Here is a 13,052-nt window from a genome sequence, read left to right on the forward strand (position 1 = left end):
TGGTCATTTATCTTTAAAATGTGGCCTTCTTCATCTCAGACTTTATTACTAATGTAGGGAAATTATCCCCCTGAGAGCTCAGCTCTGTTTTTATTTTTAGGTTCTCCCTCTTCTTCAGGACCAGATCCCACAGATCCATAGATCTCCTGAAGGTCCTGTTTCTGCAGAATATCCAGACCTGGATCGGTTCTAGGGCTGATGTTCAGGCTGAGTGTAGTTGGGGGTCTTCAGTGAGTCAGAAATGGTGCCAGTCATTGACACAAGGATGGGGTATCTATTTTTATACAATGATGGACCACACAAGGCCAAGCAAGGGCAACATTTCCAATACTTTCTCAGAAATATTCCTTTCCAAAATACACACAAATTTAAAGGAAGTTACATCAAATTTCAATGAAAATTATTCATTTTAAAATATCCCATAAAAGTTCCCAAAATATCAACATATTAAATATTCCCCGAACGCTTCAGTGAAACTTTATCCTAAAGCCTAAATATTCCAATAAAAATGTCAACACGAATTCCACGTAAATTCCTGAAAATTGTCAAGCAAATTATTCTAATTTCAAAGCTGTACAACCTGAAATCAACTTGTTTCAATTCTAATCTGTTTTGTTTTCTGAAATATGATAAAATCTCAGAAATACAGGAACAAGTAGAAATCTTTTATTACATTTATAATCTGAAATTTCATCTGGGATGACGTATTTTCTATTAAAACCCACATTTTTACTAATATCAACCACATCTTAATGGGAGATTGAACTTGTCTCTCAGTTTCCATCAGACTGTTTTAACAAAAACCTCAGCACAGCGCCATTATTCTGAAGTCATTTAATGTCATCATTGTAATTACATGTGCATATATTTTAGTTTAATTTGACCTGAGCCTCCACACGTTCACACACGACCAGGGGAATCAACCAATCAGCTTCAACATAGAGACAAACAAAGACAGAAATACACGGGGAATCCTGTTTTAAAGTCTAGAAAATAAATAGCAGAGGAATGTCAATGGGTTTATTCATGCTGTGTGGTTGTGATGCCAGGTTTCCATGGTGACGAGCATCCTCATCTCATTTCTGTAATTAAACATAAAAGACAGTTAAAAGAAATCAAGAAGGAAACATCAGATGTTCCTGATCTGTAGGTTCCATCAGTCTTTATGTCTAATGACAACCGTCATTTGTTGGCATCTTTTGGTAAATCACCCACTGTTCCAAAAGTTGCCAACTATGGCAAAAATGGAGGGAAAACGCCCCCAACATCCCCAGCTTCACCAACATTCAATTCAACAAGCTTTAGCACCAACATTCTGTCCCCTCTTTTTGATGATGTCATCCTTTAAAGTCTTTTGATTGGCTGTCCAAAGATACGTCATCAATGTTTAGAAAACATTTCATCCTTGCTTTTTGCATGCAGGCCACAGAGTGTAGCTGTGTTCCAAGGGGGCGGTCAGAATCAAAAACTCCTTTTGCTATAGCAGTAAAAGAGAGTCATGTGACTGACCCATGGAGTGAAGACTGTCACTCCCAGCACGTTCACATTCAGCGTAAACTGTATTGTGTATTTAACGTATATTCTTATCTTTATTCAGTGTGTCATTGTATTTTATATACTTATTTATTATGTGAGCTTTTGGATACCCGAATTTCCCCGAGGGGATAAATAAAGTATCTATCTATCTATCTATCTATCTATCTATCTATCTATCTATCTACCTGAATACAAACTCACAAAAACAGAACAGCACCTGTCACAGAATAAAACCAGCATTAGAGCGTATCTGTTACCTGTCACACCATCTCGTACTGGTTGGCGTTGATGAAGCGTGATAAACAACATGCCAGAGACATCCCGACCAGCTGAGACAGAAAGACATTTTGATTTCAGTGTGAATCTCTTACAAGTAGAAAAGTGATGACACTTAAAAAATAATGCCTTAACTCTGCTTTGAGAACAACAAGCTTTAGCTAAAGCTAACTTACAAAGCTGACATTCTGATTGACTTTCTATGAAACAGGATAAGGAACAAGTCACTTTAAAATTCTGCCTTGACTTTGACCTCAGAATTCTGACTTTGATCTCAGAATTCTGACTTTAATCTCAGAATTCTGACTTTAATCTCAGAATTCTACCTTTGATCTCAGATCTCAGAATTCTACCTTTGATCTCGAAACCTACCTTTGATCTCAGAATTCTGACTTTGATCTCAGAATTCTGACTTTAATCTCAGAATTCTACCTTTGATCTCAGATCTCAGAATTCTACCTTTGATCTCGAAACCTACCTTTGATCTCAGAATTCTGACTTTGATCTCAGAAGTCTACCTTTGATCTCGAAACCTACCTTTGATCTCAGAATTCTGACTTTGATCTCAGAATCCTACTTTTGATCTCAGAATCCTACCTTTGATCTCAGAATTCTGACTTTCATCTCAGAATCCTACTTTTGATCTCAGAATCCTACCTCTGATGTCAGAAACCTACCTTTGATCTCAGAATTCTAACTTTGATCTCAGAATTCTACCTTTGATCTCAGAATCCTAACTTTGATCTCAGAATCCTACCTTTCATCTCAGAATCCTACCTTTGATCTCAGAAGTCTACCTTTGATCTCAGAATCCTACCTTTGATCTCAGAATCATACCTTTCATCTCAGAATCCTACCTTTGATCTCAGAAGTCTACCTTTGATCTCAGAATCCTACCTTTGATCTCAGAATCATACCTTTGATCTCAGAATCCTACCTTTGATCTCAGAAGTCTACCTTTGATCTCAGAATTCTACCGTTGATCTCAGAATCCTACCTTTGATCTCAGAATCCTACCTTTGATTTCAGAAGTCTGACTCTGATCTCAGAATTCTACCTTTGATCTCAGAATTCTACCTTTGATCTCAGAATTCTGATTTTGATCTTAGAATACTACCTTTGATCTCAGAATTTTACCTTTGATCTCAGAATTCTGACTTTGATCTCAGAATTCTGACTTTGATCTCAAAATACTGACTTTGAGCTTAGAATTCTGATTTGATCTCAGAATTCTGACTTTGATTTCAGAATTCTACCTTTGATCTCAGAATTCTACCTTTGATCTCAGAATACTACCTTTGATCTCAGAATTCTGACTTTGATCTCAGAATCCTACCTTTGATCTCAGAATTCTACCTTTGATCTCAGAATACTACCTTTGATCTCAGAATTCTGACTTTGATCTCAGAATCCTACCTTTGATCTCAGAATTCTGACTTTGATCTCAGAATTCTACCTTTGATCTCAGAATTCTAACTTTGATCTCAGAATTCTACCTTTGATCTCAGAAGTCTTCCTTTGATCTCAGAATTCTACCTTTGATCTCAGAATCCTAACTTTGAGCTCAGAATCCTACCTTTGATCTCATAATCTTACCTTTGATCTCAGAAGTCTACCTTTGATCTCAGAATTCTACCTTTGATCTCAGAAGTCTACCTTTGATCTCAGAATTCTACCTTTGATCTCAGAATCCTACCTTTGATCTCAGAATCCCACCTTTGATCTCAGAAGTCTACCTTTGATCTCAGAATTCTACCTTTGATCTCAGAATCCTACCTTTGATCTCAGAAGTCTGACTCTGATCTCAGAAGTCTACCTTTGATCTCAGAATTCTACCTTTGATCTCAGAATCCTACCTTTGATTTCAGAATCCTACCTTTGATCTCAGAAGTCTGACTCTGATCTCAGAATACTACCTTTGATCTCAGAATCCTACCTTTGATTGCAGAAGTCTGACTCTGATCTCAGAATTCTACCTCTTGATCTCAGAATTCAACCTGTGATCTCAGAAATCTGATTTTGATCTCAGAATCCTAACTTTGATCTCAGAATTTTACCTTTGATCTCAGAATTCTGACTTTAATCTCAGAATTCTACCTTTGATCTCAGAATTCTGACTTTGATCTAAGAATTCTGACTTTGATCTCAGAATTCTGACTTTGATCTCAGAATTCTACCTTTGATCTCAGAATTCTGATTTTGATCTCAGAATCCTACCTTTGATCTCAGAATTTTACCTTTGATCTCAGAATTCTACCTTTCATCTCAGAATTCTGACTTTGATCTCATAATCCTACCTTTGATCTCAGAAGTCTGACTCTGATGTCAGAATTCTACCTTTGATCTCAGAATTCTACCTTTGATCTCAGAATTCTGATTTTAATCTCAGAATCCTAACTTTGATCTCAGAATTTTACCTTTGATCTCAGAATTCTGACTTTGATCTGAGAATTCTACCTTTGATCTCAAAATACTGACTTTGATCTAAGAATTCTGACTTTGATCTCCGAATTCTGACTTTGATCTCAGAATTCTGACTTTGATCTCAGAATTCTGACTTTGATCTCAGAATCCTACCTTTGATCTCAGAATTCTGACTTTGATCTCAGAATTCTACCTTTGATCTCAGAATTCTACCTTTGATCTCAGAATTCTACCTTTGATCTCAGAATTCTTGCTCTGATCTCAGAATTCTACCTTTGATCTCAGAATTCTGACTTTGATCTCAGAATCCTACTTTTGATCTCAGAATTCTACTTTTGATCTCAGAATTCTTGCTCTGATCTCAGAATTCTACCTTTGATCTCAGAATTCTACCTTTGATCTCAGAATTCTTGCTTTGACCTCAGAATTCTTGCTTTGATCTCAGAATTCTGAAGTTGATCTCAGAATTGTATTTCTTCTCTTAGCCTTCTGGGTTCTTTCATAAACGTTTGAGATTAATGTTTTATATCGATTATTGTGTATTATTGTGTATTATATTGTATTATTGTGTATTAATGTGTATTAATGTGTATTATTGTGTATTATTGTGTATTATATCGTATTATTGTGTATTAATGTGTATTAATGTGTATTATTGTGTATTATTGTGTATTATATTGTATTATTGTGTATTAATGTGTATTAATGTGTATTATTGTGTATTATTGTGTATTATATTGTATTATTGTGTATTAATGTGTATTAATGTGTATTATATTGTATTATTGTGTATTATTGTGTATTATATCGTATTATTGTGTATTAATGTGTATTATTGTGTATTATTGTGTATTATATTGTATTATTGTGTATTAATGTGTATTAATGTGTATTATATCGTATTATTGTGTATTATATCATATTATTGTGTATTAATGTGTATTATTGTGTATTATTGTGTATTTTAATGTGTATTATTGTGTATTATATCATATTATTGTGTATTAATGTGTATTATTGTGTATTATTGTGTATTATATCGTATTATTGTGTATTAATGTGTATTATTGTGTATTATTGTGTATTATATCGTATTATTGTGTATTAATGTGTATTATTGTGTATTATTGTGTATTATATCGTATTATTGTGTATTAATGTGTATTAACGTGTATTATTGTGTATCATTTTGTATTATATCATATTATCACATGTCCAGATGTCTGTACCTGAGAGAAGGCGATGCCAAAGGTGACTCCAGCAATGATTCCCATGTTGCTCTCTATGAACGCCGTCACCAGCTCGTAGCAGCCCTGAAGACAGATGGTGTGGTCGACCACAGAGATGGCGGGTCAAACGGATGAGGTTCCGTCTATGCTTTGTTCTGACATGTGTTTGGGGTGTTTCTGACCTGTTTGTAGACTTTCCCTGCTGCCAGCGTCATGTTCTTCAGGTCGGCTGAGCTGCAGTCAGAGAAACTGACACAGCAGCTGGAGGGAACGCCGCTGACAGGGAAATAGACGCTGCTGAACCAGCTGGTGTAGTTATAGACGCCACAGCAGTGAAGCTGCAGAGAGAGAGGGGTCTTAGTAGAGATGACAGGACTGGGATTGTCATTTAGTAAATGATTATAAACTTAGAGGCGCTGACTCTGCGTTGAACTCCGTCCACAGCCAGACTGCGGTCATCTCGTCCGTCGTATCTCATCACGGCGTCGCTGTACGTGGTCAGAAACGTCCCTTTAATCTAAAACAGAGAGTTTGCCATCGATGTGAACAGCAGCATTAGCTTAAAAGATCTGTAGGATTTTATAAAACGTAAGTACACCTCATGGCGAAAGATGAATCCAGAGATTCCAGCGATGAGTTCAGTCAGGAAGACAAGAGACAGAAACACGGCGTACTGAGGATGAGACAGGAAAGAGGCGTCATATCTCTGACATAATAGATCATATCTGTGGATGTTCATTTCTGCCACTTCAAGGAAAATATAAAAGACAAAAAACTACATTTAAATCTAAGCTTTCCTGACTTACTGTCATTTTATTCTGCCTTTGTTGTACATGGGTTTCCTCTGATATCACAACAACCCTCTGATATAGAATATCTCTGACATATGTCACAATGACCCTGTAATCTGAAATACCTGAAGTGATCTCTCGTGTCCTAACAAACACTCACCAGTTTCAGCATCCAGGGGCGCCCCCTGCAGGTGGCGAAGCAACCATACAGCCCAAACAGGATGATGGCGGCCCCAGTTCCCGTCAGGACATAGGGGGCATTGGAGGGGCTGCTGGAGATCAACAACATGTAGGGGCCCAACATGAACTTCCACCATAGTCCCACAGACAGGAGGACCACCCCTGAGACCTGGGGGGACAGGACCGGCAAGAAAATGTAGTGTTCAGGTCTAGTTCAGTCCTTTTTTCTTTATTCATGCCAAAGGAAAAGGACTGATGTTTGAGGCTCCGTCTCTTTGTCCATCACAGAAGGAGGAAGGTGAAAAGTGAGGGTGAGCCAGCATGGAGCAGTGAGTGAGCGTCACATGACTCAGTAATGAGCTCTGACAGCAACGTGTTAAACTGGCGACCACACGAGAAGAAGAAACGAGGCCACACGCACGCACGGATCATCTCAGAGCATCCAGATATGACCCAGAAAAATAAGGGGCCTGAATACCGTAAAACCTCTAATAAAAGCCTATCACGTCTGAGGAGCCTGGACACCATGAATCTCTAATAAAAGCCCACTACACTTTAGAAGCCTGAATACAGTGAAACCTCTAATAGAAGCCCACCACAGTTTAGAGGCCTGGATACCATAAAACCTCTAATAAAAGCCTAACACATCTGAGGAGACTGGACACCATGAATCTCTAATAAAAGCCCACTACACTTTAGAAGCCTGAATACAGTAAAACCTCTAATAGAAGCCCACCACAGTTTAGAGGCCTGGATACCATGAAACCTCTAACAAAAGCCTAACACATCTTCAGAGACTGACACCATGAATCTCTAATAAAAGCCCACTACACTTTAGAAGCCTGAATACAGTAAAACCTCTAATAGAAGCCCACCACAGTTTAGAGGCCTGGATACCATGAAACCTCTAACAAAAGCTTGTCACACTTCAGAAGCCTGATACCAGTAAAACCTCTAATAAAAGCCCACTACATTTTAGGAGCCTGAATACAGTAATGCCTCTAATAAAAGCCCACCACAGTTTAGCAGCCTGGATACCAAAAAACCTCTAATAAAAGCTTGTCACACTTCAGAAGCCTGATACCAGTAAAACCTCTAATAAAAGCCCACTACATTTTAGGAGCCTGAATACAGTAATGCCTCTAATAAAAGCCCACCACAGTTTAGCAGCCTGGATACCAAAAAACCTCTAATAAAAGCTTGTCACACTTCAGTAGCCTGATACCAGTAAAACCTCTGATAAAAGCCCACTACATTTAAGGAGCCTGAATACAGTAATGCCTCTAACAAAAGCCCGTCAAATTTAAAGAGCCTGGATACAGTAATACCTCTAATATAAGCCCAACACAGTTTAGCAGCCTGGATACCAAATAACCTCTAATAAAAGCTTGTCACACTTCAGAAGCCTGATACCAGTAATACCTCTAATAAAAGCCCACTACATTTTAGGAGCCTGAATACAGTAATGCCTCTAATAAAAGCCCACCACAGTTTAGCAGCCTGGATACCAAAAAACCTTCTTATAAAAGCTTGTCACACTTCAGAAGCCTGATACCAGTAAAACCTCTAATAAAAGCCCACTACATTTTAGGAGCCTGAATACAGTAATGCCTCTAATAAAAGCCCACCACAGTTTAGCAGCCTGGATACCAAAAAACCTCTAATAAAAGCTAGTCACACTTCAGAAGCCTGATACCATTAAAACCTCTAATAAAAGCCCACTACATTTTAGGAGCCTGAATACAGTAATGCCTCTAATAAAAGCCCACCACAGTTTAGCAGCCTGGATACCAAAAAACCTCTAATAAAAGCTTGTCACACTTCAGAAGCCTGATACCAGTAAAACCTCTAATAAAAGCCCACTACATTTAAGGAGCCTGAATACAGTAATGCCTCTAACAAAAGCCCGTCAAATTTAAAGAGCCTGGATACAGTAATACCTCTAATAAAAGCCCAACACAGTTTGACAGCCTGGATACCATAAAACCTCTAATAAAAGCTTGTCACACTTTAGAAGCCTGATACCGTAAAACCTCTAATAAAAGCCCACTACATTTGAGGAGCCTGAACACTGTAAAGCCACCAATAAAAGCCCACTACATTTAAAGAGCCTGGATACAGTAATACCTCTAATAAAAGCCCAACACAGTTTAGCAGCCTGATACCGTAAAACCTCTAATAATAGCCCATCACACATCAGGAGCCTAATACAGTAATACCGCTAATGAAAGCCCAACACAGGTTTGAAGCCTGATACCGTTAAACCTCTAATAAAAGCTTGTCACACTTTAGAAGTCTGATAAAGTAAAACCTCAAATAAAAGCCCATTACAGTTTAGCAGCCTGGACACTATAAAACCCCTATTAAAGGCCCATCACATTTTAGGAGCCTGAATACAGTAAAACCTCTAATAAAAGCCCAACACAGTTTAGCAGCCTGGATACCATAAAACCTCTAATAAAAGCCTGTCACACTTTAGAAGCCTGCTACCATTAAACCTCAAATAAAAGCCCTTCACATTTAAAGAGCCTGGATACAGCAATATTGCTAATAAAAGCCCAACACAGTTTAGCAGCCTGGATACCATAAAACCTCTAATAAAAGCCTGTCACATTTTAGAAGCCTGATACTATTAAAGCAATAATAAAAGCCCATCACACTTTAGAAGCCTGATACAGTAATATTTCCAATAAAAGCCCACCACAGTTTAGCAGCCTGGATACCATAAAACCTCTAATAAAAGCTCTTCACACTTTAAAAGCCTGATACAGTTAAACCTCTAATAAAAGCCCATCACAATTTAGGTGCCTGATACCGTTAAACCTCTAATAAAAATTCATTAGATTTACAGGTCCTGGATACAAAATACCTCTTATAAAAGCCCACCACACATGAGGAGCCTGGTTACAGTAAAACCTTGAATAAAAGCTCATCACACTTACAGGTCCTGGATACAGTAATACCTCTAATAAAAGCTACCAAACCTGAGGAGCCTGGATACAGTAATACCTCTAATAAAAGCCCACCAAACCTGAGGAGCCTGGATACAGTAATACCTCTAATAAAAGCCCACCACAGTTTAGCAGCCTGGATACTGTAAATCCTCTAATAAAAACCCACCACAGTTTTGAAACATGGAAACTGTAAAACCTCTAAAAAAGCCCACCACACTTAAGGAGCCTGCATACAGTAATACCTCTAATAAAAGCCCATCACAGTTTAGCAGCCTGGATACCATAAAACCTCAAATAAAAACCCATCACAGTTAAACAGCCGGGATACTGTAAAACCTCTAATAAAAGCCTATCAATGATTAGGTGCAGAGCTATCTCATGCTCAGAGGAAACTCTCTTGTGTGGTTCAGAAACTCTCCTGTGTGGTTAGAAACTCTCCTGTGTGGTTAGAAACTCTCCTGTGTGGTTCAGAAACTCTCCTGTGTGGTTCAGAAACTCTCCTGTGTGGTTCAGAAACTCCTGTGTGGTTCAGAAACTCTCCTGTGTGGTTCAGAAACTCTCCTGTGTGGTTAGAAACTCTCCTGTGTGGTTCAGAAACTCTCCTGTGTGGTTCAGAAACTCTCCTGTGTGGTTCAGAAACTCCTGTGTGGTTCAGAAACTCTCCTGTGTGGTTCAGAAACTCTCCTGTGTGGTTAGAAACTCTCCTGTGTGGTTCAGAAACTCTCCTGTGTGGTTCAGAAACTCTCCTGTGTGGTTCAGAAACTCTCCTGTGTGGTTAAGAGACTCTCCTGTGTGGTTAAGAAACTCTCCTGTGTGGTTCAGAAACTCTCCTGTGTGGTTCAGAAACTCTCCTGTGTGGTTAAGAAACTCTCCTGTGTGGTTCAGAAACTCTCCTGTGTGGTTCAGAAACTCTCCTGTGTGGTTCAGAAACTCTCCTGTGTGGTTAGAAACTCTCCTGTGTGGATGACAAATATTTCATTGGTGTGTTTTCTCACCCAGAAGATGAAGGAGTAGAGCAGCAGCAGCGTCTTCAGACAGAAGATCACTGGTTTGGTTTCAAACCTCCTCGGAGCCATGATCGATCACGCCGACGACATGAACCAGGACGCCGTCTGTCCGTCTGTCCTGATTATCGGCCCCTCTGATTCTCCTTGACTCTAGCAAAGCTTAGGGAGGGATTATGTTAAAAACCAGGCAGAGGGGAGCTGACATTCTCTCAGTAACATTGATGAAAACACTCAAATATTACAGAACAAATAAGCTGATAAACTGCCTGAACAGGACACTAAGAGCAGACTTCATGAGGGGTTCTGGTCTAAATGTCCACCTCCATGAAGGCCCAGCAGGTCTGCTCTTGTGTTTCAGAATCTAACCACAGATTTAAGGAGACTTACCGTCCGCTCAGGAGGAGGAAATCTGTCCGTGAACGCTGCGATGAACAAACATGGTCTCTGTGATCCTAGATCCACGTCTGAGCTCCAGCAGAGCGGCGTGAATGAGCCCAGAGGAGCACGCCACCATGTGACCCTCATTCTTCACACTCTCACCTCACAATTAGCACCAACCGGCGATCATCAGGGAGGCCGACCTGCTGATGGTCTTCACAGTCCAACAACAGCCCCGCTGGAGGACCAGGTTTTAGAAAGACCCCCTTTACAGATCAGAGACTCTTCATGGTCCAACAACAGCCCTGTTAGAGGACCAGGTTTTAGGATGACCCCTTTATAGATCAGAGACTCTTCATGGTCCAACAACAGCCCTGTTAGAGGACCAGGATTTAGGATGACCCCTTTACAGATCAGAGACTCTTCATGGTCCAACAACAGCCCCGCTGAGGACCAGGTTTTAGAAAGACCCCCTTTACAGATCAGAGACTCTTCATGGTCCAACAACAGCCCTGTTAGAGGACCAGGTTTTAGGATGACCCCTTTATAGATCAGAGACTCTTCATGGTCCAACAACAGCCCTGTTAGAGGACCAGGATTTAGGATGACCCCCTTTACAGATCAGAGACTCTTCATGGTCCAACAACAGCCCCGCTGGAGGACCAGGTTTTAGAAAGACCCCCTTTACAGATCAGAGACTCTTCATGGTCCAACAACAGCCCTGTTAGAGGACCAGGTTTTAGGATGACCCCTTTATAGATCAGAGACTCTTCATGGTCCAACAACAGCCCTGTTAGAGGACCAGGATTTAGGATGACCCCCTTTACAGATCAGAGACTCTTCATGGTCCAACAACAGCCCCGCTGGAGGACCAGGTTTTAGAAAGACCCCCTTTACAGATCAGAGACTCTTCATGGTCCAACAACAGCCCTGTTAGAGGACCAGGTTTTAGGATGACCCCTTTATAGATCAGAGACTCTTCATGGTCCAACAACAGCCCTGTTAGAGGACCAGGTTTTAGGATGACCCCCTTTACAGATCAGAGACTCTTCATGGTCCAACAACAGCCCCGCTGGAGGACCAGGTTTTAGAAAGACCCCCTTTACAGATCAGAGACTCTTCATGGTCCAACAACAGCCCTGTTAGAGGACCAGGTTTTAGGATGACCCCTTTATAGATCAGAGACTCTTCATGGTCCAACAACAGCCCTGTTAGAGGACCAGGTTTTAGGATGACCCCTTTATAGATCAGAGACTCTTCTAGGTCCAACAACAGCCCTTGTAGAGGACCAGGTTTTAGAAAGACCCCCTTTACAGATCAGAGACTCTTCATGGTCCAACAACAGCCCTGTTAGAGGACCAGGTTTTAGGATGACCCCTTTATAGATCAGAGACTCTTCATGGTCCAACAACAGCCCTTGTAGAGGACCAGGTTTTAGAAAGACCCCCTTTACAGATCAGAGACTCTTCATGGTCCAACAACAGCCCCGCTGGAGGACCAGGTTTTAGAAAGACCCCCTTTACAGATCAGAGACTCTTCATGGTCCAACAACAGCCCCGCTGGAGGACCAGGTTTTAGAAAGACCCCCTTTACAGATCAGAGACTCTTCATGGTCCAACAACAGCCCTGTTAGAGGACCAGGTTTTAGGATGACCCCGTTAAACTTTTTAACCCATTTTCCCCCATGTAGGCCACTGTTCTCCAGTCTCCCTCCTTTAGTGGTGGGTAGTGAAGTCCTAAATTTGTTTCCTTTTGTTTGTGGTGAGTTGATATGAGATTTTAATTCATAAGATTCTGCTTTTGTGAAAAACAGCCATTTTTGCCACTTTTTGCACATTTTTGTTACTTTTGTGCAGATTCTCACCAAACATTCACGCCCATTTGTCCACTTTTAAACCAAATGTTACTATTTTTTTCCCACCAATTTCCTCACTTTTAACCTATTTTTGCCACTTTTTGCACTTTTTTAACTGATTTTCACCAATTTTTCCCACCAATTTCTACACTTTCAACCCATGTCTTGACCACTTTTTGCACTTTTTAAAACTTTTTAACCGATTTTCACCAATTTCTCTACTGTTAACCAATTTTCACCACTTTTTGTACTATTTTTTACTTTTTAACCGATTTTCACCAATTCTTCCCACCAATCTTTGCCACTTTTTAACCCATTTTTGCCACTTTTAACCAATATTTTTCCATTTTTAACCCTGCATTCACCAGTTTTCATTCCCATGTTTGACACTTTTTCAAATGTTTGTTCAAATCAAGCAAAAA

The 13,052-nt window shown here is 39.9% G+C and overlaps 1 protein-coding gene across 1 annotated transcript; it reads right to left on the bottom strand.

Annotated features, from left to right (window-relative positions):
* Positions 1-651: 651 nt before the first annotated feature.
* On the bottom strand, positions 652-10,520 carry LOC121506322 (tetraspanin-7-like). Its single transcript, XM_041782084.1, has 8 exons — positions 10,386-10,520; positions 6,417-6,605; positions 6,064-6,138; positions 5,887-5,982; positions 5,648-5,803; positions 5,466-5,549; positions 1,794-1,865; positions 652-1,082 (listed from the first exon to the last, which is right to left on the bottom strand). Exons 1-7 carry the CDS (start codon positions 10,464-10,466, stop codon positions 1,797-1,799), a joined length of 750 nt encoding a protein of 249 aa, XP_041638018.1. The 5' UTR covers positions 10,467-10,520; the 3' UTR covers positions 652-1,082; positions 1,794-1,796.
* Positions 10,521-13,052: the final 2,532 nt, after the last annotated feature.

This window comes from Cheilinus undulatus, linkage group 24 (assembly GCF_018320785.1).
Source record: "Cheilinus undulatus linkage group 24, ASM1832078v1, whole genome shotgun sequence".
NCBI classification, from domain to species: Eukaryota; Metazoa; Chordata; class Actinopteri; order Labriformes; family Labridae; genus Cheilinus; species Cheilinus undulatus.

Coding starts and splice junctions, on each gene's coding strand:
- LOC121506322 (XM_041782084.1), bottom strand. CDS start 10,466: ATGGCTCCGAGGAGGTTTGAAACCAAACCAGTGATCTTCTGTCTGAAG. Junction 6,139..6,416: donor GCCCCTGGATGCTGAAACTG/GTGAGTGTTTGT, acceptor TCTCATCCTCAG/TACGCCGTGTTTCTGTCTCT. Junction 1,866..5,465: donor TTGGCATCGCCTTCTCTCAG/GTACAGACATCT, acceptor TTTCTGTCTCAG/CTGGTCGGGATGTCTCTGGC.